Here is a 23,694-nt window from a genome sequence, read left to right as displayed (position 1 = left end):
GAGATCTTAGCAACTGTGCCAATTATAGAGGAATCACACTCCTGTCGGTGCCAGGGAAGGTCTTCAACCGAGTCCTCTTAGAGAGAATGAAGGATGCCGTCGATCCACAGCTACGAGATGAACAGGCAGGTTTCTGGCAGAATAGATCATGCACGGACCAAATAGCAACGCTTCGCATCATAGTCGAGCAGTCTGTGGAGTGGAACTCCTTGTTGTACATCAACTTTGTTGATTATGAGAAAGCGTTTGATAGCGTGGATCGAGAGACCCTCTGGAAGCTCCTTCGGCACTACGGCATCCCAGCAAAGGTGGTCAACCTGATCAAGAACTCATATGACAGTATACACTGTAGAGTGATCCATGGAGGGCAGCTTACTAACAGCTTCCAGGTGCAAACTGGAGTCAGGCAAGGATGCTTGTTGTCACCACTTCTCTTTCTCCTCGTCATCAATTGGATTATGAAGACATCCACTTACGAGTGTAGGAACGGAATCCAGTGGACGTTGTGGACCCAGCTTGATGACCTGGACTTTGCTGACGACCTTGCACTCCTTTCGCACAGTAAACAGCAGATGCAAGAGAAGACCAACATAGTGGCAGCCACGTCATCACAGGTTGGCCTCAACATTCACAAGGACAAGACCAAGATCCTTAGGATTAACTCCATCAGCAATGACCCAGTCACACTGAATGGAAGCCCCCGGAAGAAGTGCAGTCCTTCACCTACCTAGGTAGCATCATCGACCAGCAGGGTGGCACAGACGCAGACATCAAAGTAAGGATTGGTAAGGCAAGAGCAGCCTTCTTACAGCTCAAGAACATCTGGAGCTCCAGAGAGCTGTCTTTGGCAATAAAAATTCGACTGTTCAACTCCAATGTGAAATCAGTCCTACTGTATGGAGCTGAAACCTGGAGGACAACCAAAACAACCATCAGGAAGATCCAGACCTTCAGTAATAGCTGCCTCAGAAGGATTCTCCAAATCCGCTGGCCAGACACCATCAGTAACATCCACCTCTTGGAGAGGACCTGTCAACTCCCAGCAGAGGAAGAAATCAGAAGGAGAAGGTGGGGTTGGATAGGACATACACTACGTAAGCAGCCAACTAACATCACCAGACAGGCACTGTGGTGGAACCCCCAAGGCAAGCGGAAAAGTGGCTGTCCAAGAAACACCTGGCGACGCGACCTTCAGGCTGATAGCAAAAAAATGGGCTATACCTGGAACCAGCTAGAGCGAATGGCCCAGGATAGAGGACTCTGGAGATCTGTGGTTGGCGGCCCATACCCCGATTGGGGTGACGGGCATGAGTGAGTGAGTGAGTGAGTGAGCTCTGGATTTGTGCTGTAGTGATGGGGATTGCCTGCAGTGACCTTTGAAGAGTAAGAACATAAGAATGGCCATTCTGGGTGAGAGCAATGGTCCATCTAGCCCTGTGTCCTCTCTTGAGACAGTGGCCAGTGCCAGGTGCTTCAGAGGGAATGAACAGAACAGGCAATCATTGAGTGATCTATCCCCTGTCGTCCACTCCCGTCTTCTGGTAATCAGATCCTGGGGACACCCAGAGCATGGGGTTGCATCCGTGCTCATTGTGGCTAATAGCCATTGATGGGCCTATCCTCCAGGAACTTATCTCGTTCTTTTTTGAATACCACTATATTTTTGGCCTTCCCAACATCAATATGGTACCTACCATATTTATCAGTGAGCCCCCTGCTCCTGGGGCAGTGTCCTTGTAATAGTGCAAAGCTTGGCAGAGACAGCAGTTACCTGATCCCAGCATGTAGGAAACCATGGGTCATGACAGTTATTAACTTAATATTCCAATGGTTGAGTGTGTTGCCACATGATACACTTCTAGAGAGTGATAAGAGGTGGAGTTGTTTTGAAAAAGTCCAGGTGCTTCTCTTTGTCATGTGTATTTCATTCAAGATTTTATTACAATTCTGTTAATAGTTTTTTTCTTAAACTTGCCTTGAGAATTGATACTTACAAGCTGGTTCCCTTTTCGTAACAGCAATTGGCCATGTAGTCATTGAGCAAACCTGACTGGATGTAGGCCCCTTTAAAAATCAGGTCCTTAGTTATTATTGCTCTGAATACCCTTTGGCAATTTACAGTGACCAAATACGTACCGTTTTGCTCAAAGGCATGCCATGAACCTGCAAAAGAGGAGCAGCTCTGCCACTCCTGAGTGGCGGAACTGAAACAAAATTAAGTGGTTGAACTTCATGTGCTATAGAGCATCACCCTTTGTTCTGAAGCACTGAGAATTGTTCAGAAAAAACAGTCCTCATGCAGTTTAATTTATTCCTTTCAATGGGAGCTTTGCCTGAGTAAGGATTAATATTTGGCCAATTGAAATTGGGGCTAGAACAGCTCTGTCTGTTTATCTTGTCCATCCCCACTGGCTGAGGCAGAAATGTTCTCTGTAGTACATTCTCAGTAACCTGTTTATAAATGACTCTGGAAATCAGTGACATTTCCTGTACTTCCCATTGGAGACAAATCTTGTCTCTTCATCAGTTTCTCTTGATATTCAGCCTAAGCTTTTCTTTGCTCAATTTTACCAATTACTCCAATTTACACTCTCTTGTTAGCACCCTTACTAGTGATAGAAAATTGTATGCAGAACTTGGGTACAGTGAGATAAGTGGCAGCCTTATATCTGCATTTCCCTGCCTTTGTGAGTTTGTCAGACCTTTAATCTTATTTTAATAAGATTTTCTGAAAGCGCTAACCACTCGGGTAGGCTCTTAGGTCTGTGTTATTTAATTGCCACTTTACAAGGCTACTTGGTACAATTGTTGCCAAGGTCATCTGCATTATTTGAATTGGGTCCTGCTTCACCCAGCTAAATTCACTTAATTGTTTGTGATGTATTAGTGATTCCATCATTACAATAGTCTTGTTACAGGGAATAAGCTAAATAATTTTAGCTTCTTGGTAACTTGCAAATCTCACCAAGTAAAATGACCAAAATGCCATCAAAGCAAATTTTCCGTTAGTTGAACTGATAGCTTCTTGCTTGCAAGCAGAAAATGTACATGGTTACTATTATTAATAAACATAATAGTATCTCACGACCAGCATACTAAGCACACCGTGAAGCGACTTATCAGAAGTACTGGGCTCAGCAGAAGATGCATAATGGGACTGTATGTATCCATGAAATAAAAATCTAGCTATGGAAAAGTATAATAAAGTTATGCTGCCTAGGAACTTTCAAGTCTCTTTGATTTCAAAAATAGCAGGCCTTTGTGGACATCAGGTTTTCTCCTTATTAAGCAATTTTTTAAAATAACACCATATCATCTATATTTACCTAAGATTTCTTGCAAGAGAATAAAGGCATGATAATTAATTGAGGGGAAGGGGCATGCCATATATCTTGCATGTTATTTCAGGTAGAAATTTATTATCATTAGATTTATATTCTTCACAGTCTATGCTGGATTACCAGAAGGAACAGGAGCTTTAAGCATGATCACTAAGGGGTTCAGGACCACGGACAGAGATCCTGCTGTATTAATTTTAATGCCACAAGTATTATCTGAGTTTATTGATGAGAGTTTATAGCCCAGGTCCCTTGTAATTTTTCCTGCTAAAAATCTTTTTCAGCTCCAATATAATGCAGAAATCTTAACAAGATCTACATACCAGTCAATATTTGCAGCATATTGTACCTCCACTAGTAGAGTAATGCAGGGCTTCTCAAACTTCATTGCACTGCGACCCCCTTCTGACAACAAAAATTACTACAAGACCCCAGGAGCGGGGACCGAAGACTTAGCCTGCCTAGGGGGGAAAAGATGAACCCCAAGGGCTTCAGCCCCGGGGGGGGGATGTAACTTTAGCCCCGCCACCCAGGGCTGAAGCCGAAGCCTGAGCTCTGCCACCTAGGTTTGAAGCCCCTGTGATTCGGCCCCAGGCAGTGAAGCTCAGTCTTGGTCTTTGGCTCCAGGCCCCAGCAAGTCTAACGCCAGCCCTGGTGACCCCATCAAAATGGGATTGTGACCCACTTTGAGTCCTGACCCACAGTTTGAGAACCAGTGGCATAACGCATACCTCCGCATACTACTTTTAGTAATTTTCACAGCATTAAAATATTTGTTAGATGTAGAGGATTGAAGGCTACAGTGAAACCAAATGAGATAAGAGGTGCTATTGAGGTAGAATGAAATGGGTAGTTAACGGGGTAGTAGATGTGAATAAATAGGCTTCAAAAGAGGTGGATTTGTGTTGCTATACTGCATTGTAATCATAGAATCATAGGGGTGGAAGAGACCTCTAGAGCAGTGGTCTCCAAACTTTTTTGATCGCACACCCCTATCAGTAAAAAATTTTTGAGCATGCACCCCCTGCCATGCTGGCTCTACTATTTTTGCCAAAGAAAAAAAATTTGGAGACCACTGCTCTAGAGGTCACCTACTTCAGCCTCCTGCACCTAGGCCACCCATGCCAGGTGCTTTATCTAACCTGTCTTAAGATCCTCCAAGGACAGGGATTTTACACTCTCCTTTGGTAACCTTTTCCAGTGCTTAACTAACCTTATAGTTAGAAATGTTTTCCTAATATCTAACCTAAACCTCACTTGTTGCAGATTAAGCCCACTACTTTTTGCTCTATCTTAAGTGGACGTGGAGAATACTTGATCATTATATTCTTTATAACAGCCTGTAATATTTTTGAAGACTGTTATCAAGTCCCCACCCTACCTCCCCAATCTTATTTTCTCAAGACTAAATGTATCCAGTTCTTTTAACCTTTCCTCAGAGGTCTGGTTTTCTAAACTTTTCATCGTTTTTGTTGCTCTCTTGTGGACTCTCTCCAGTTTGTCCACATCTTCATTAAAGTGTGGCACCCAGAACTGAACACAGTAGTCCAGGCCTCACCAGTGTCATGCAGAGGGGGAAAATTACCTCCTGTGTTTTACATGCAATGCTCCTGTCATTTCACCCCAAAATGATATTAGCCTTTTTTTGCAACTGCATCACATTGTTGGCTCATATTCAATTTGTGATCCACTATGACCCCTAGATCCTTTTCAGTAGTACTACTGCCTAACCAGTTATTCACCATTTTGTAGTTGTGTGTTTGATTTTTCCTTCCTAGTGTAGTAATTTGCACTTGTCTTTAAAGAACTTTATCTTGTGGATTTTCGACCAATTTGTCAATGTCATCCTTTCTTCTGAAGTACTTGCAACCTTTCCAAGATCAGTGTCATTCGCAAATATTATAAGCATACGTGCCACTCCATTATCCAAGACTGAGATTAGATGAGGAGTCCAGGGAGGGAGACTAGGACTGGGGACCAATGGGGATGGTGGGAGGGGAGAGACAGATTGGATAAGGAGTTGGGAGTGAGGAACTGGGACTTCCAAGGAACTGGGGACAAACAGTTGGAGGTAGGGACTTGAACCATGTAAGCAAGAAGCTAAGGGGGTGGGGAAGAAACAGGCTGGGACAGGCACAGTTTGGGGAGGACAGTGCAGAATGAGTCAAGCTTGGTGGGGAACAGGCAGATGAGTCTGTGCTCCCTAGAGCCCGTGCCTTTTGGGACCATAGAATAGAATCCAGAATTCCCGAGTCTCACTATTGGTTTGCTATCAGCAAATAACTGTGAAACCCACTGACAAAGCGTGTGTCTCATCCCCCTCTGGTGCTGGTCCTCATAGAGGATGACATCCTTCTGTTGTTATTATTAGTTAGTCTGTTACTTATAATGGCAGAGGTCTCTGCAGTGGAGCTAAAGGTTCTATCCCTGCTAATGAAGCATGTAGATATCAATATGATGCCACATGATGGAATTTCTGTTTTTTCTTTTTTTAAAAAAACTATGTTTAAAAGAATAGGGAAATGAGGATTTCCTGGTTACGGCAGTTGAACACCCCCCTGAAGCAGTGGTTTCTATCCCTGCTTTTTCCAGAGTTCCCATGTAATGCAAGGCAAATCACTTACACAGATGGTCAGTAATCGTGTGTTCCTTGTTTACAAGGTGCTAAGCACTCGCAACTGCAGCTGAAGTCAACAGGAACTGTGTTTTTATCATATCAAGTGTTCCATAATGCAAAATACTCTGAAAATAGGTGTCTCCAAATTGAGCACCCAAAATTAGTGGAAACTTCTGACCTTAGTCTGTGTGACTTAGCTCCCCATTTGTAAAATAGGGATATTACCACTGCCTCATCTCACAAGGGTTTTAAGATGGTAAATTAATGAATGTTTGTGAAGCTCTCAAGAAAAGCCAAACGGGAAATGAATAATTCTATCTTCAGAGCAGGATTTGAATAGTGTGCACTAAATAAGGTTTGGGGACACATTGAACAATGAGGATAAAACAAAATATTGAATAGCTGCTCATTAAGTGAGCACCATGTATCCTGTTCAGTGCAGGAGGCAGGGGTCCTGTGGAAAAAAGTAGTATGTAATCATGTAATTGAAGACCTGATCATAATGCGTATGCACAGGAGGGCCAAGTTAAGGTTACCCAGGCAACCTTAATTCTGGCATTTCCTAACTTTTGAGTGCACGATTTGGAACTTTAACGTCCTTATAAGACATTTTGTATGTGTAATATATAAAGACACATAAATGAGTCAGGCATCATTTTTAATTGTGATTAACTGTATATTTCTTTTTTCTCTTTGTGTTCTTCCTCCTCCATCTAATCTTCTCTTTTAATGTTTGCATCTTATGATTTCTGTTCTGATTACTTTATTCAAATTTTGTAGCAAATGATTAGCGCTACACTATTTAGGATTTTTCATGTAATAATTATCACTGTGACGTCATGTTTACATGTTCAATATGTAAGTGAAAGTATACACATGCATAAATTTTTTTAAATTATATTTGAGGTAGGGAAAGTTACACAGAAGTCAGCAAACTGGACTGCCTACCATTCTTAAGAAAATTCTGGACTGTGTACTGAATAGTTGCAGTAGAGTAGGTTTCTGTTATAAGGATCAGTTTAGGTCGCCTGCTCTTCTGATTGTTACAGCTGAATGATTACTGTGCACAGATGCATAAAACTGAGCTTCCTGAAGTCAGGCCTAGAAGCAAATCTCTGTCTGTGAGGAAAGCATGAGCTTTGCTAGGCAGTTGAGTGCCATCACAGGCCTGTACAGTTATAATAGGCTGTAATTGCAGGAGCTCTGACATGCTCTACCTGCAGCCAAATGGCACTCAGAAAAGTGAGGAAATCGCACCTACCTTTGGATATATCAAAGAAATTCCTTCCACTCTGATCCTTGCAAATGAATGCCCCAGTGGGCAGCATTAGGAGTGAAGACCAAGCACACCAGCACATGTGGGAACAACTTTTGGAAATTAGGGTTCGGTCTACAGTGCCAAAAGTTATCAGAAAAACTCAGTACACTCAAGCTCAGATGTTGATTTTCCTTGTGTTATTCTGTGAGCCAGTGTAATATAATATATATAAAACATTTAGAACTAACTAATAAACTAAAGAGGAAAGATATTTGTAGTTTATGCACTTATAGTGGGCTGTGTGAATTATCCGTAGATGGAGAGAAGCTGTGGATAATTCATTACACAAATGCTTCTAATTAGTATGAAAACGCTGTAAGTGTACTTGTAAGAATGGATGATAAACAAACAGTTTGCACTCGGCAGTAGTCACGCACCTACCATTACACTCCACAGCTGAAAGTAGAGATTCAGTTAGAGGCTAAAAGTTGGGTGCTTGGTCTCTGTCTGAAGAGTCACCATTTCTGAAATTGGACTAATACATGCTCACAGCTCTGCTATGTCAGTGTGCTCTCTGTCTCAGCTCAGGGTTATGAATGAAATGCCATACAGGTTTATTTACATTTACTGAGGGTATGATCCAGTAGATATGCACAGGACTAGGAGTCAAGGGACTTGAGTTCTGATTCTGCTTCTGTCCCTGACTTGGTCTTGGGCAAGTCACTTTCCTTCTGTGTGCCTCGGTTACCCCATCTGTGAAATGGGAATAAAACTTTTGTGATGCACACTGAGTTCTCTAGAGAAGATGCCCTACATAAGGGTGAAGTTTATCATTTTTATTTCTGCTTACTTACATAAAACAAAGAGCCTCAATGGGGTTATGGTTTGCAGCCAGACTCAGATGTGACCCAGTTTTGGTACCAAATGGCCCAAGCAATATCCAACTGTACTTAATTCACTTTGAGATTGTTTAATTGAGGGTGTTCCTGATTAAAAAAATAAATGAATTTGTAGCATCCCCTTGGTAGACAATGATCTGAAGTATATTTACCCAGTCCCCCTCTGCTTCCCACTGATATCTCATGCCTGCTGCTGTTGGTGAAATCCAGTTGTCTGCATTTAGTATTGCACAATTCATTGTGACCCTTAGGAAAAGTGCATTATAAAGTTGGGTGTAGCTCAATGGTTGAGGAATTGGGCCTCCTGCATGTGTTGTTCCAAACCGTACCACAGATTCACCGTGTGGGTTTGAGAAAGTATCTCCCATTATGACATTTAGGACCATATTTTCTAAAGAGCTCAGGGACCAGTATACTGAGCTCTTTTAAAAACCTGAAACTGGGCAAGTCTGAGAATCTGGTCCTTAGCCTGTCTGGGTCTCTGACCTTGTATGTAAAATTGATCCTAATAGCACACCTCTTCCTTTGGACATTAGCTCTGGATCTCCAAGTGAGGTTAAATATCAAGTTTCTGAAGTGGTGTCTGTTTTTTAAAAGCAGTGCATTACTTGGCATTGCCCAGGCTTGTGTTAATGATAATGAAATCACAGGCTCTTGATAAACTCTGTAGCTGTCTTTATTGCAAATACTGCTTGTCTTGATTTGGATACTATAACCTGGAGCACACTTTAGCAGCATGTGTACAGTATCTGTCATCAGTGATTTATTCCTTTCTAAAAGGAAGCAGCATTTATCTATTTGTGGTTCCCTTGTTAATACTGTGTGGGTACACTAGGGTGTTGTGAATAGCATAACTGTTCATTTAAAGGGATCTCTGAAAGTATTAGTGCCGGTGTAGAAGCCATAATTATCTGAATGACAAACTTTTTAGAGTTCTTGTTGTTTTATTTTGCATCTTCTTTTACTGAAAGATAATAGTGCTACGTTAATGGGAGAAAGATAGGGTGGGTGTATTTTGTGTCCTAGAAAGCTGCTGTTCTTTCACATCCCCTTCAATCAGGAAAGGTATCCAGCAATTCAGAGTCATTGTTCCGCTGAAAAGAATATGCCATTCTCTGGGAGGAAGAGTTCTTGTATATATGGTGGGAGAGGCGTGTAATTTCCCATCTTGTGCCTTTCTTGGATCAGATGTGGAATTAATTCCAGTGTTTAGGAAGGCTCACTACATTGTTTGTCACAATGCATAAAGACTTTTGAAGACAGTGCATTATCAGTCTTCTGCTAGTATCCAGTGGAAAATAGAGTATATCTCTTTAACATCTACTCTGTATTATTTCAGTTTTCCTGGGTCTTTAATTGAGGGTGACACTAGCCTCACAGGTCTTAGATTTCATCACTTGCGCTAATGAAATGCCTGTATTTGGATATATTTCTCTCTGCAGCCATTACAGTGTTACCACGCGTGGCAAAAACATAGTGAACTAACACCTCCCTCTTTGTTTTTCATTTTGCAGCTGGTGCCACATATATCTTTGGGAAGAGTGGAGGCCTCATCCTGTACACCTGGCCAGCAAATGACAGACCCAGCACGAGGACAGATCGTCTTGCTGTAGGCTTCAGCACGACTGTGAAGGATGGCATCCTGGTTCGGATTGACAGTGCTCCTGGGCTTGGTGACTTTCTGCAGCTTCACATAGTGAGTACACGCCCATGTCTATGCCAGACCTGGGTTTCACTTATGCATGCATCAGTAATGTGGATATATGTTTTGGGTATTCCTGAAGAGTTAAAGATGAATGTTGCTTAGGAAAAGGAAGGTGTAATCATTAGATGTACGATTAAAGGGATCGCTCATAGGATCAGGGAGTTAATGCCTCCTCTTGACACAATGTTGGTTAGACTATATCTGGGAAGCCTATATATAGATTTGGGTATTATCCTATAGATAGAATATACAGAGGAAATTGAGAGAGTTCAGAGAATAATAGAATGAGAAGGAAACGGGAAGGAATGGACTTAGATAATGAATCAAAAGACTAATGTAAAACAGCATGTGTCATGCAGATTCTTCATTTTCCGTGTCTTCAGCACACACTGAATTAACCTCCCCAGGCACTCCTTTGGGGTCTGATTTATTTGGATAAGTGTAATGCATCTGGTCCCACTGAAGTTTGTGACAAAACTCCAAATGAATTCAATGGGAGTGTGATTTATACTTACAATAGGACTATTTTATGGCAATGTTAACCCACCCTGCCCTATGCAAAAGCCTGGAGATGATGGAGAGTATGGTTCCCTTTACCTCAGCCCCTTTTCTTTTTATACATTAGAAAGAAGATGTATTATTCTCACTGGGTAGCAACAAAAGAAGCTTAAATGCTAGGCCAGATTCTCAGCTGGCGTCGATGAGCATAATTCCATTCACAACAATGGAGCAATGCTGTTCCATACTTGCTGAGGATCGGCTCAATGGATTTAATTTGGGATAATAAAATTTTGATTTCAGTCACAGAAATAAATTTTAATAATGTGACTGGGAAGGACATAGGCCCACCTTCTGAAAGAGATGTTAGAATCAAAAGCAAATCACTGGAAAACTTTGAGATGATGGTAGATGAGGGAGAAAATGGAGTCCTGTGAGAAAAGCAGGAGGCTGGATTAAATACAAGCTTTCCAGATTTTTCAGGTAATAGGTTTGCAGCTTAAGAAGTTGGAAGTACCAGTCTATGCCCACCACCTCCTGTTCAGCAGTTTCTGCTCTAGCTCACAACAGGAATTTGGTTGTTTGTAACACTGAGAATGGGATTTGAAGCCGTTCAAGCTTGATGGCAGTTTAGAGAGAACATAGCTGAACAGGAAAAGCTACAGCCCAGCATAAAGGGACCAGTATTACAAAGTGTTGAGCATCTTACACTGCCACTGACTATTAAGGGAGTTGAGGATGTTCAGTTTCTTATAGGAGACACTCAGTATTTTACGGGGTTTTCCTGAGGCCGGAGTTGGAACCTAAAGTGCTACCCACCAATACTGCTAATAGGAATAGTGATTGTGAGCCACTGATCAAGTGAACATGGATCCCCCAACCCTAACAATACAGTGAGTCTGTGAAATGGATATAAACAAAATGCCAGACATACAGTGAGAACATAATAGGTCAAGTGTAAAAGGAGAGATTTTCAACGATAATTTTGGGTTTCTCTTGACTTTTGGATCATTTATTTAGAAAGCAAACGAGATTGTGAAATCTAATATTGCCCATAAATTGCTGAAGTGTTTATAAGGGAAATGAGTGTAATATTAATTAACACCAACATATTCTCATACAAATATTTTCTTTTGTCTGGTAAAGATTTTGGGGATATATTTTTCCAGGGCTAAAATCCAACCATGACTAGATAAATCATGTAGCATGTGATCTCATGCCACAGTGATTATATGTGTTCATTTACTGTCCTCTCCAGTCTATTGATACTAGAGAGATTATTATTTTTTCATTACTGTAGCACCTAGGAAACCTGGTCATGGTCCAGCAACCCATTGTGCTAGGTGCTGTGCAAACACAGAACAAAATCCTTGCAATTTATTACTATGATGTTCACTCATGATCGAAGGAACAAAAGGCTGGCAGCTTACAGTTGGAACCCAGAACAACTGTATGCCTCCGTTTCAGTAGACATTAATGATGGTAAAGAACTGTGCTCAGTGTGGTATTCTTTGTGATCAATCTGGCTATAATGGGGTTTCTAGATAAATCATGAGCACACTTGTGATTCCTACCTTGCTTTTGGTGTTTATAGTTCCCCTCTTAATTATGTCAAAAGTAATTAATCAATCTACCTGAACTTTTACGTGTGCGATTTTATACCAGGACAGAACTTTGCTGGAATTATTGAAGCAAAACACAAAAGATCTTTGTGAGACAAGAGTCCATTAATAAAGAATTGTTTACTTCCAAGATATTTTAATTTGTTATTTTTTCTTTTTTGCTAGTAATATTTAAAGCTTGTCCTGTATACTCTAAATGTGTTTTGATCGCTCTGCTCTCTGTGAGGACTGGGACCGTTTGGCTAGTTTTGGACACTTTGGCTTCGTATAATTGAAGTTATTAACCGTGATTGATGTTTGCAATAAAATTGCTGCAGGCATTGTTTCTGTGTAGTTAGGCCCGTGTGTGCCTTACGATGCTTACAAGCAGCAAATGCAGGGCTAGTGCAAATTTAATATCCCCTGTTGTGTTTTGGTCATTACGGAGAAGTATTTGTGTAAGCCATTCAAGAAGGGCAAGAGAGCATACCAATGGACACAAAAAAATAGAGCAGAAGGATTGAAATGATATGCAGCAAAGAGTCCTATGGCACCTTATAGACTAACAGAAATATTGGAGTATGAGCTTTCATGGGTTGCATGCTCCAATACGTCTGTTAGTCTATAAGGTGCCACAGGACTCTTTGTTGCTTTTACAGATCCAGACTAACATGGCTACCGCTCTGATACTTGAAATGATATGGTTCCTGGTTCCTTGAGCATCTCTAATATTTTGTGTTATCTCAGTTTGATGATTCAGCATTTCTTATGTAAATTAGTGACAATCATAACAATGAGTTAACAGCAGGTTTGGGTCCTGTTGGAGGTAAATTACTATCTAAAATGAGGGTTGCCACTTGAAACAACTTGTGAGATGGGACCACGTATGGTTTCCAACCTCCCTGAATTTCGGGTTGCTTTTATTGAACAAAGATCTCTTCCAACTTGCAGAAAACTGTTGCAGTGCTATCAACTCCCCTGTATTTGGTAGATAACACCTGCAAAGACACAGTGACACCCATTCACCTTCCAAAAGTCCTCCATTACCTCCACTGGGAGGATAAGTAGGACACGTACTCTTCCTGATCACAAGAGATGTGAGCTAGGGAGAAAGACACAGGGAGGAGCAAGTGGGGATGAAAATGGAGAAGAAAAAGATAATAATGGGAAGAAATTAGGATGGAGATGGGGAACTAGAATAGAGAGATTAAGCTGATGCTAAAAAGAGGGGGAAGAATGGCCAGATGACTAGAGAAGAGAATTCAAGAAGGAAAAGTGGAAAGTAGGAAGAAAAGCAAGTGAAAGAAGGAACAAACAAACAAATAAGGAGACAGTAAGTGATAAAATGATATTTACTTTATACAGTTTTAATAATTAATGATTTGGCTGTTTTCAGCAACAAAATACTTCAAAATTCCCAAGCTGTGGATGGTCACTGGGAGAGGGTCCTGCATCCTCATTTCCCTGTGTCTGGATGCTATAGATCCGGGGTTCTCACAACACAATTCGGTGGCCTTAGAGTGCGGCCACCAACTCTTGCTGGTGACCATTCTGACAAATTTTCCTCAAATATGTAATTAACTTTAGGAAAAACAAATAAATATGCAGATATACATGTCCAAATCATTGTAATTGATTAATGTAGGTTTTTTTCCCCCCAGACTCAATAATACAAGTAATGCACAGTTGTATTTTGGTGCCCCTAGCCCCCCTGCCTCTCCCAATCCCTCACAAATTCCCCTTGGCCCCGCAGCCTCCCCCAAACCTCCATGGCTCCCCATTGTCCCTCTGGACTCCACTGCTTCCCCCCCCCCATTGCCTCGAGCTCCATTTTGCGGCCTCGCATCCCAGGCTCACCCTGCTCCTAGCCTCTTGACCATGGCACCCAGTAAAGCCAGCCCTGCTGAAGCCCTGCCATGTTGGGCTCAAGCCCAGAGCCAGAGTTCGTGGCTGGAGTCAGAGTGAGTGCACGGGTGGTGCTGAAGCCCTTCCCTGGAACCCCTGGGCACTGCAGGGAGGCACTGTTCCTTTGCTCCCACCCCCATATCTGCCCAAGAGGCTGTCCTGGTTGCAGGAAAAACCCCTAGTGGCCACATGCAGCCATGCTGCCACTTTTGAGAAACACTGCTATAGATCATCACCATTTTGTGTTCAAAAGTTGTCAGTTAGCTACTCTTGCTCCACCAGACTGTCTTGGATTTCTGGCTGGTGGTAACAAGAGTTGACACAACCATTTCCTGGTGATTAGCAGTGACCATATTCAGTCTCAGTGGTGTCTAAGATAAGTTGACAACTGACCTTCATACTGTGAGCTATGGATAACAAATGACAGGTACCATTTTAGAAATTGCCAAGATGACTCCTGCTTACTTATGTTAGTGGACACTTTCTGGTGTCTTTTGCTCTTTCACCAATGGCAGGCAACAGAAAGAAGTTGCAGAGCATTTATTATCTCATTTTACTTTCCATATACTGCAGGGGGTCTGTGTGTGTGGAAGTTATCCTTTTAATTGGGTCTGTATATAATTTACAGTGAATCTGCTTGGATTAATTTTTTCCATTATGAGCCTTTCAGACACTGTGGAGATTTGTGTGCCGAGGCATCTGTTTCCTATGACTAGAATTTATAACCACTGTAACTCTTTCCCGCCTGATTTCAGTGAGACATGAGCTACCAGCCCATGTATCGTGCTGATCCATATGGTGTATGAGGTGTTTATATACGCAGCACTACCTGCACCTCCTGGAGATGAAGTGTTATAAGGAGGTGTTTTCTGCTATCATAAGGTTTGTGTGGTATAGGTGTGCAGGTGATGCTCTCAGAGTTGTGAGGAATCCCTTGTAACAGGTAGAGTTCTAGAAGGCTGCAGGCTTGAGTTATGGTCAGATGTTTCTATATATTCATTCTCCTTAATCTGCCACAGCTGTCATTTCCTAATTTACACCATGCAAATAGCTCACAGAGAGTGAATAGTGGGGAACAGGACAGCTGTAGGTTATGATAGATTTCCTCCTCTTGATGACTACCAAGAGATACATCACTCACCCTGTGCACTGATGTTTTATACTGTTGTCTTTCATTTGGATGCCTGTTGTAAACCATCAGCTCACTCTGGTTTATCTTGAGTGTGGTTATGAGGTGGTTAGATTGGCCCACCTCTGAATTCTTGGGTAGACCTGGAATAGGTTTGGAGAAGGAAAATTCTAGGCCGATCCTCAAATCCTTACTAAGGGAAAACTCCCAGTGACTTCAAAAGCAACACTGCCTGAATGATGGGAGTTGAGAGTCGTCAGCACCACTCATTGTCTGATCATAGCTGAAGGTTGCAGGGTTTGACATAGAATTATTTTGGATCTCAAGACCTAACCATGAGGAATGTGAGAAAAAGGCAGTCTTCTCTGGCCTGGAGGGGACCTGGATAAATGGAGGCTGAGAGGGAGAGAATAGGGCTGAGGTATGTCCATTGGGTTGGATTTGGTTTTCCTCTATTTTCAGTGCATTAGTGTTTGAAAAACAACTTCCCTATCATAGCTTGTTCTGAGTGACAAAGGCCTGTTTGGGTTCCTAGGCTGAGGAGCTTTAACAGCTCATTAGTCACTTGTGTGAAGAGAGCCTGCTAGGGACACTAGGGCAGCTTCCATCCTAGACATGCAATCTCAGCAGAGATAAGAGAGTTGGGGATGAGGGCAGGAGCCCTGAAGAGGGGATGTGATGAAGCAGGTGTTTTCTGAGATCTGTGCTGAGCCAGCATGTTTAAGATAAGATGATTATACCACAGAGATGATAATAAGCCACATTTTGCACTTATATAGGGCTTGTGTGTTCAAAGTCACTTCGGACATGAGACACTTTGGCTTTCCTCACTCTTGCATCAGCCATGGTTTTGTCCCAGAGCTCTGCATTTGCTTGTTTCCAATGTTGAACCATGTCTTGTGCAAAGTGGGCCAAATTCAGAGGATATAAAAGTGGATGTGATTTACTTCCACTGACACCCCCTTGTTGTTAGTTGCTTTTTCTGCAGCTCTTCATTCTCCCAGGAGCTTGGTCTGTAATTTAAACAAGTTCGATTCACTTCCACACCCCTCCCTGAAACTGCATCTATCCTGTGAGCTAAAGGTGTGATTCCCGCCTCGCACAAAAACTCTCAAACTAGCTTCCATTAAACTAGCCTACTACAAATAGTGTAGCCATGGTGGTATGGGTAGTGGTGAGTGGAGGTACAGGCTAGCGGTGCATAGCACATTATGCACAGGATTTAGGTGGGTTGGTACTTGACATGGCTTGTGCTTGCTACTTCTCATGCTACCCCCTGCTATTTTTAGCACGCAAGCCAAAAATGAGAGCTAGCCATGAGTATATCTGTGCAAGCTGGGACTTATACTCCTAGTTTCAGGTGTAGGTATAGCCTTACATTCAGATTTGGCACGAGATTCTGGTTTCAGTTACATTAACTAATGTAAATCCAGATAACTCCATTGAATTGAATCTTGATCTCATTTACTCTGGTGTGAATCCTAAGTAATTCCATTGTTAATGGAGCTTTTCTGAACTTATGAGAACAAATTTTGGCCAACTGACTTCAGTGGAGGTTACTCCAGATATATATAAGTGCGTCTGAGCGAAGGTGTGTAAGGGGGAGTGAAGATTATATATTAGTAGGTGTGAGTTTAAAGGAGACTGAATTGTCGTAATTTACATTCTGAGAGGGGAGGAAGATGGTGTAAGTTACACTAATTTTGACCCAGACTTGCTGCTGAATTTGGCTCGGTTTTCCTATGTTTGGGACACATGGGATGCTGGCATCCATAAGAAAGAAGGAAATGTCTGACAAATAAGGTCAGTAACTGTTCCAGAAATTAAGTGCCACTCTTAGTGGCCAAAAAACAAAACTCCAACCGGTGCGCAGCTAGTGTTGGTAATGTCTTTCTGACTTCTCTTATTGAACATTTGAGGAGAGTGATTGTCTATCCAAAAGTATAACAGTCAATTAATCAGGAAAACCATAATCCTTTTACCGTTGCTGAATGTCACATTATCTGGTGCATTCTGTCAGGCTGAATTTCTCCACACTGTTACTTCATATACAGTACAGTTGGCTGCTTTATTGCTCCTTTAATTCCTTGAGCCAGATTAATCATTGGAGTAACTCCATTGAAGTCAGTGGATTTATACAAGGGATAAATTAGGCCCAGTGTGCACTATAATATTTTATAATCTGTCAATAAAAAGACAATCCTCCCTGAATCCAGAAGCCTATATTCAGCTAGGTAAGCCACAAAAAATAGATGCATCCTAAACCTGGCCTTAAAATGGAGATAGTACTTTACAGTTTTCTCAGCTCAAATGGGCACAGAGTACCAGATGTGAGGGACACTGCAACTAAAAGCTCTTGATCTAAAGGACTTAGGTTTGTGTCTAGGAGACAGCTGAAGGCCCCTATGTGTCTCTGGGTAGCAGAGCCTAGATTGGTACATAAAGAGAATGCAGGTCACTGAGATACATAGGACTATATTAGAAAAGAGTGTTAAACAGCAACAAAGCCATATTTTATGTAACAAAGCCCTTAATTGGAACAGGCCTATATTTCTGGAAAGATAGCTTGAACATGTTTTCAAGGAGATAAGGAACCATAATGTGCACCCAAAAGATATGAAGGACAATAGGATAAACCAGATGTGCTTGATAAGCAGTGACAAGATGAAATATATAGCTTCAGAATCATCCTTATGTCCATGAGAGACTTTGTTATTGTTGGGGAAATCTCAAAAGGTTTGCAGGCTCGGTGATGAGGAGCAGCAATGGGTAAAGGGATCCTCAGCTGATGTAAATTGTTATATCTCCATTTGTTCATTGGAGCTGTGACAACTGAGGATCTGCCCCTTAATATTCTCAGAGGCTTATCCAAATCTTATGCAGACTTCATGGGTCTTAAAAACCTCTGGAGTTTGGACACTCATGCTGTGTCTGCTCTTCTGTGGAGAGCAGAACAGGAAAATGAAAAGTAACTTGTAAAGAAAAAGTTGACCCAACTATTTTGAAACAAAGTTTTTGAGTTTGCAGAGAAGGTTTAAGGTCAGTTTTTAATTTCTGTGAACTAGCTCACCATCGAAATAGTTCATTTATTTTTATCTGCCAGCTTTTTTTGATAGCAAGATAATGTTACGTTTCGGTAGTAAGAGAATAGGGGTTGAGTGCTAAAGCTTTGAAGTTTAGGATGAAGACGCTCCCGGCCCCAGTGTGATTGTTTATGTCTAGCATCACTTGGCATTATGCCTCATCAAATTTTCTCATTGACCCTTTGAGCCACAATCTCTGCTTTGTTGCCAGTGGTTACACCAGGTGTATAGCTCAGTGCAGCAGTGCAAGAAATAACTCATTGACTCCCTGTAGCTAAAGATGATGGATTTTATATCCCCAGCTGCATTCGGCCATCATCAGAGTACTGATAAGGGAATTCATTAACCACCCACTGAACAGCTTCATATTCTTAGATCTTGGTGCTTCTATCACTGCTGTTCAAGCTGGTGAATACTACTATGATAGATGGCGGAAGAAACTGTAGGGCTGTTGTAATGGCATGACTGGAGTAGCACCCCCTTGTGGACCTTCCCAGCATCCTGATATGGCTGCTGGACTCTGTGAGGGGCAGGGAGAAAGTCTCTTCCCCCTTTGTCCATTGGGCATCCTACAGTTTTAACGCGTTGGGGGGGGGCTTAGCCCTAAAATGTTCCCAAGCAAAAAGTAAAGTCAGCTCACTACTGGGTCATCCCCAGTCTTCTAAATAGTTCCTTAAGCATCAGTCAGTTGAGCATCAGTCTCACTTGGGGGCTAAGAGCTTCTCTCCCAGTGGCTGCCCTGGCTATCAGGCCTGTTTTTTCTACCAACAAAGCTCCCTTCACAGAGAGGCAGAGCTTCATCTTGCTTCCTCACCAGTCTGCCTTGAACTGAGCCAGGTTCTCTCATTTTATTCCCACTCCAGGCTTGGCATTGGCTGCAAGTATAGGGGGGCAGGACTAGCTTGGCCCATAAGCTTTCTTTAACTCCTTCTCTGCAGGTGTGGGCCTCTCTGCTGCATCTCAGCTGTGTTCACATCAATGGTAACGTTGTGGTTGGACCAGCAGCTTGACAGGTTGGAGTCACAGGTGTGGGAGTAATGTTGGGACTTCAGGTCCCCAGGCTAGATGGATGGTGAGGAATGAAAATTAAGGGGAAAAAATAAAGTATTAGTTCTAAGTACCATGGCTAATTCTGTGAAATGTGCCCTAAAGCATTGGCAGTTGAACAAGCCACCTCTGCTTGTTTATCAATAAAGAGGGGGGGTTCAGTATCCTGCCTCTGGCAAGGCCAGTCCCTGCTTCTAAAGAGGAAGGAAAAACAAAATGAAAAACCACACCTCCCAAATAAGGCAAAACCCATAATGCATGTGCCTAGTTATGCAAATTCACTCCTGTCTCCTGCATGTAATTAGTCTACAACTTGAAGCATGAGACTTGCTTACCTTTATTCTTATCTCAAATTCTAGTGGAGCTTCAAATGTTATCATTTGCCATTAAGTTATCCAGACTTCTTTTAGATCCAGCCACAATATTTATCCCAAAGACCCCTGCTGACATGAATTCCAGATGTAGATGATATAGTGGGCAAAGAAGTAAAGGGTCCTTGCTGATTGACATTTATCTTCTGGGAGTTCAGACTATGGCTACTGTTTCTAAGATAGATGACCTTATCCAGGACTCTAGTACTTATCTTACTAACAACTTGCATAGCATGACTCATATTGCATTGCAAACTTCCCTTGAGTATTTTTAAACATCAAAAACTAATTAGGGTTCTCATGATTGACATTTGCTGTCTTGTTTTGTTTTTTTAGTATGGCCACGTGGTCTGGTAGTGAATATGAGGAATGAATAAGCTGGTTAACATAAAATGACAACAACAATTAGTTTTCAAATTCTGAAAAGTTGGAAGTTGTTTGTCCTTTTTTTTTTCATTTTTGTGGGAAAGTACGCAAATGTTATGGAAAAAGCTATTTTTGTCATTTTCTGGGTTACCTGAAGTGAAAGGCAACAGAAATCTCACAAGAGAGCTTGTTCTCATGAGATTTCACAAACTCAGAGATGTATCTGAATTTGTTGGTATTTATTCCAGTTAAAACACCAATAGTTCACCCATCACTAGTAGAGATTCTGGGGTACAGTATCACCCTCTTTACAAGAAACACACACCAAATTATAAGTGTGATAATATCAAAACTCTCTCTCACACACACTCACACAAACACACTGCACAAATAAACAGTAAATTAAATCTGCATATAATAAAATCTTCTCATTTCTTATATTTCTACCACCTTTTGTATTGCCAGTTCCAAAAATCAAATTCACAGCATTGCTGCTAATGTAGGATGGCAGGGTGCAATAATAACTCATTGGTTACTCAAATGGAGGCCACCACTCAGAGAAAATTAAAGTAGGACAATTATCAGTTTAATTTACCCTTGGCTTGATGTCTGATGTGACTGTTTCATCAAAGACAGTATTGTTTTTTACAGTGTCAGACTACAGTGAAGTTGATTGACTCTCTAAGTAACTAGTAAATATATTTAAAACAGGAATGTAGTATTAAAACTAAGAGGGAAAAATTAACTTTGATCAAGAAAAAATAATAGCAATATCACATTTACATGATGCCTTTCATGTGCTGTAATATATATACTGCTTACTGTATTTTTCACTCCATGCCTCTGATGAAGTGAGTTTTGGCCCACGAAAGCTTATGCCGAAATAAATTAGTTAGTCTCTAAGGTGCCACAAGGACTCGTTGTTGTTTTTTCATCCGAAAGGTGTGCAAAACACTTTGCATTCTCTAGCTCATTTCCACTGAAATGCAGACACCTCTGTGGTGAAACTCAGCAGCTTTTTAACACAGATCAATATTACAAATAGTTTAGGCCAGTATGTCCCTCGGCCCATGGTGCTTCCAGCAACTCCCTTTGGCCTGGAGCAGCGAACCGCGGCCAGTGGGAGCCACGATCGGCCAAACCTGCGAACGGGGCAGGTAAACAAACTGGCCTGGCCCACCAGGGACTTTCCCTTCACAAGCGGTGTTCCAAGTTTGGGAAACACCGGTTTAGGGCAAGGAGTGAATACTACTACTACATCCAGTTGAACCTACAGAGGGAATTTTAAATAGGCAATGTGTAGTTAGTTTCCTTAACTGGAATTTGGCTAGGATGCCCGCACATGTATTTTTCCAAATGTACCCATGAAATCTTCAATGACCCAAGCGTGCAAGAGCTCCAATTTTTCTCTCATGGAGAAAGAGAAAACCCTCCAACAGTAATGTCTGAAATATAGAAATATAGCACTTTAAAGGTACTCTATAATTAATCCTCACAGCACCCACATGAAATGTATGTATGAATCTTTTTCATATGGGGAAACTGAGGAACAGTGTCCAAGGCCACAAAGAGAGCCAGTGTCAGAGCTAGAATTGGACCATGAGTTTTCTGATACCTATACCTGTGCTAAAATCACTGAGTCACACCTTTCAGCAACATCACTGGCAGAATGCTTTCTTACTGCACAGTGGGAAACTGGTTGAACGTTGACTCAGAAGTAAGAACAGTACCTATTAGAAAACTGTAATGTCCACACCATTTCCTGCTGCACAGTGAATTGTCTTCAGAGAGCTTTAATTCAAATACTGACAGGGCCTGATCTTACTTAGCTTGTGAGATCTGTTGGGATCACAGCCTGAGGTGGTATTATTTGTGCTAATAAGCCTCTCCCTTTAGTTAACCTTGCAGTACATAAAACATAATTGAACTGAAAGCATCCTGCTGATTTGAAAGGCTTTTTTGTTAAACAGATGATGCAGGTTTTTCCCCTTCCATCTCTCTGTTTAATAGAGGAGGAAAAAAACCTACATACATTAAATCTGAAACCCAGTGGACATAAAGCATCTATAGTGTAAAATTCCCTTTAGAAATCTTGGAATATCTTTTTCTCCAACCTTCAAATTCCAGATGCTTTATTTAAGCAACTTGCAGCCTAAAGAGCGATACTACATAGTATAACTGGTATAATCTGATCTAGGATACACTTTTGCATATTGCATACTTCAAGCATCCTAGATAGTGGGAACAGTGAAAGCCACTTAAGTCATGCTGTCTGACCACATGGATTTTGTAGGCCTAATCTTTATGAGTCTGATTCAGTTTTATATATACTGAGCTGCCCAGGAGATGCTTCAGAACCCATTTAACCCACTGGAAATTGAGGGCTGTCAGCTAGGGTTGCCAACTTTCTAATTGCACAAAACCAAACACCCTTGCCCCGCCCCTACCCTGCCCCTTTTCTGAGGCCCTGCCCCTTCTTTGAGGTCCCACCACCAGCTCACTCCATCACCCCTCCCTCTGTTGCTCGCTGTCTCCCACTCTCACTCACTAGCTCATTTTCACTGAGCTGGGGCAGGGGATTAGGGTATGGGAGGGGGTGAGGGCCTGGCTTTTAGCGCGGGCTCTGGGGTGGGGCCAGGGATGAGTGATTGAGGTGAAGGAGGTGGCTCTGGGCTAGGGGGTGAGACCGAGGGATTCAGAGTGTAGGAGGGAGCTCAGGGCTTAGGCAGGGTGTTGGAGGGGATATGGGTTCTGAGCTGTGAGTGCAGGCTCCAGGATGGGGCCAAAAATGAAGGGTTATGGGTGCAGGAGGGAGCTCAGGACTGGGACAGGGGGTTGGGATGCAGGCTCCAGGCAGTGCTTACCTCAGGCAGCTCCCGGAAACAGCGACATGTCCCTCAGCTCCTAGGTGGAGGGATCAGGAGGCTCCACACGGTGTCCCCACCTGCAGGCACCAGTCCCACAGCTCCCATTGCCTGCAGTTCCCAGCCAACGGGAGCTGTGGAGCCAGCGCTCAGGGCAGGGGCAGCGCATGGAGTCCCCCTGCCCGTCCTGCCACCTAGGGGCTGCAGGGACATGTTGCTGCTTCTAGGGAGCTGTGCAGAGCCGGGCAGGGAGCCAGTCATCCCTGCTGTGCTATCAACCGGACTTTTAATGGCCCGGTCAGTGGTGCTGACTGGAGCCACAAGAGTCCCTTTTTGACCAGGTGTTCCAGTTGAAAACTGGCCACTTGGCAACCCTACTGTGAGCCCCTTGCCAAGGGTGCATCTTGTAGATTTAGACCCTGTAACTACTGGAGTATCTGCACTTCAAACTCGAGGTGTAAATTCCAGCTTGAGGAGACATCTGTGCTAGCTCTGAGTGAGAGGCCAGAGAGGGGTGCAGTGGTGTGGTGGTGGTGTTTGTCCCTGGAGTGAGAGGCCAGAGACAGCCGGGACCCTAAAAGGCTGAGAAGGTGGAATGGGCCGTCACAGACGGCAAGCTCAGCTGCTGGTGCTGCTCCTCAAGCACTGTGCACTGTCAGGATTCCTCGTCATCCAGCAGCAACTGCTCTTCCTGCCCTCCTGGTGGCAGAGTCTGATCGCAGTTACTGAGGTAACCAAACTTTTGGTGTCCAGTCAGCAGACACTGCACAGGTCCCTTTTCGACTGAACTTTCTGGTCAAAAACCAGACACCTGGCAACCCTACCACTGGGCAGAAGCCTCTACTCCACCATGCCACTGCAAGGCAGAGGTCTGCCAAGTTTGGTAGGTGGAGAATGGAGTGGAAGTGTGGGGGAGTTTGCAAGCCACACTTTAACTGTAAAAGAGCCTCATGTGTCTTGTGAGCCGTGATTTGGCCACTCCTGTCCTATGGTCTGACATGAAAGAACTTTTC

The 23,694-nt window shown here is 42.6% G+C and overlaps 1 protein-coding gene across 28 annotated transcripts in view; it reads left to right on the top strand.

The window, feature by feature from the left end:
• Positions 1–23,694, top strand: part of NRXN3 (neurexin 3) — a 1,499,321-nt gene that overhangs the window by 1,134,603 nt on the left and 341,024 nt on the right. For all 28 annotated transcript variants that reach the window (XR_003999960.1, XR_003999959.1, XM_030559000.1 and 25 more), the window contains one exon: positions 9,627–9,808. Coding sequence is in view for 26 of the 28 variants with exons in the window: in XM_030559000.1 (XP_030414860.1) it covers positions 9,627–9,808 (182 nt within the window). In the remaining 2 variants the exon portion in view is untranslated. The remainder of the gene's footprint in view (positions 1–9,626; positions 9,809–23,694) is intronic.

Source organism: Gopherus evgoodei, chromosome 4 (genome assembly GCF_007399415.2).
Source record: "Gopherus evgoodei ecotype Sinaloan lineage chromosome 4, rGopEvg1_v1.p, whole genome shotgun sequence".
NCBI classification, from domain to species: Eukaryota; Metazoa; Chordata; order Testudines; family Testudinidae; genus Gopherus; species Gopherus evgoodei.
The sequence above is the reverse complement of the archived record's forward strand: the minus strand, read 5'-3'. Positions and strand labels throughout refer to the sequence as shown.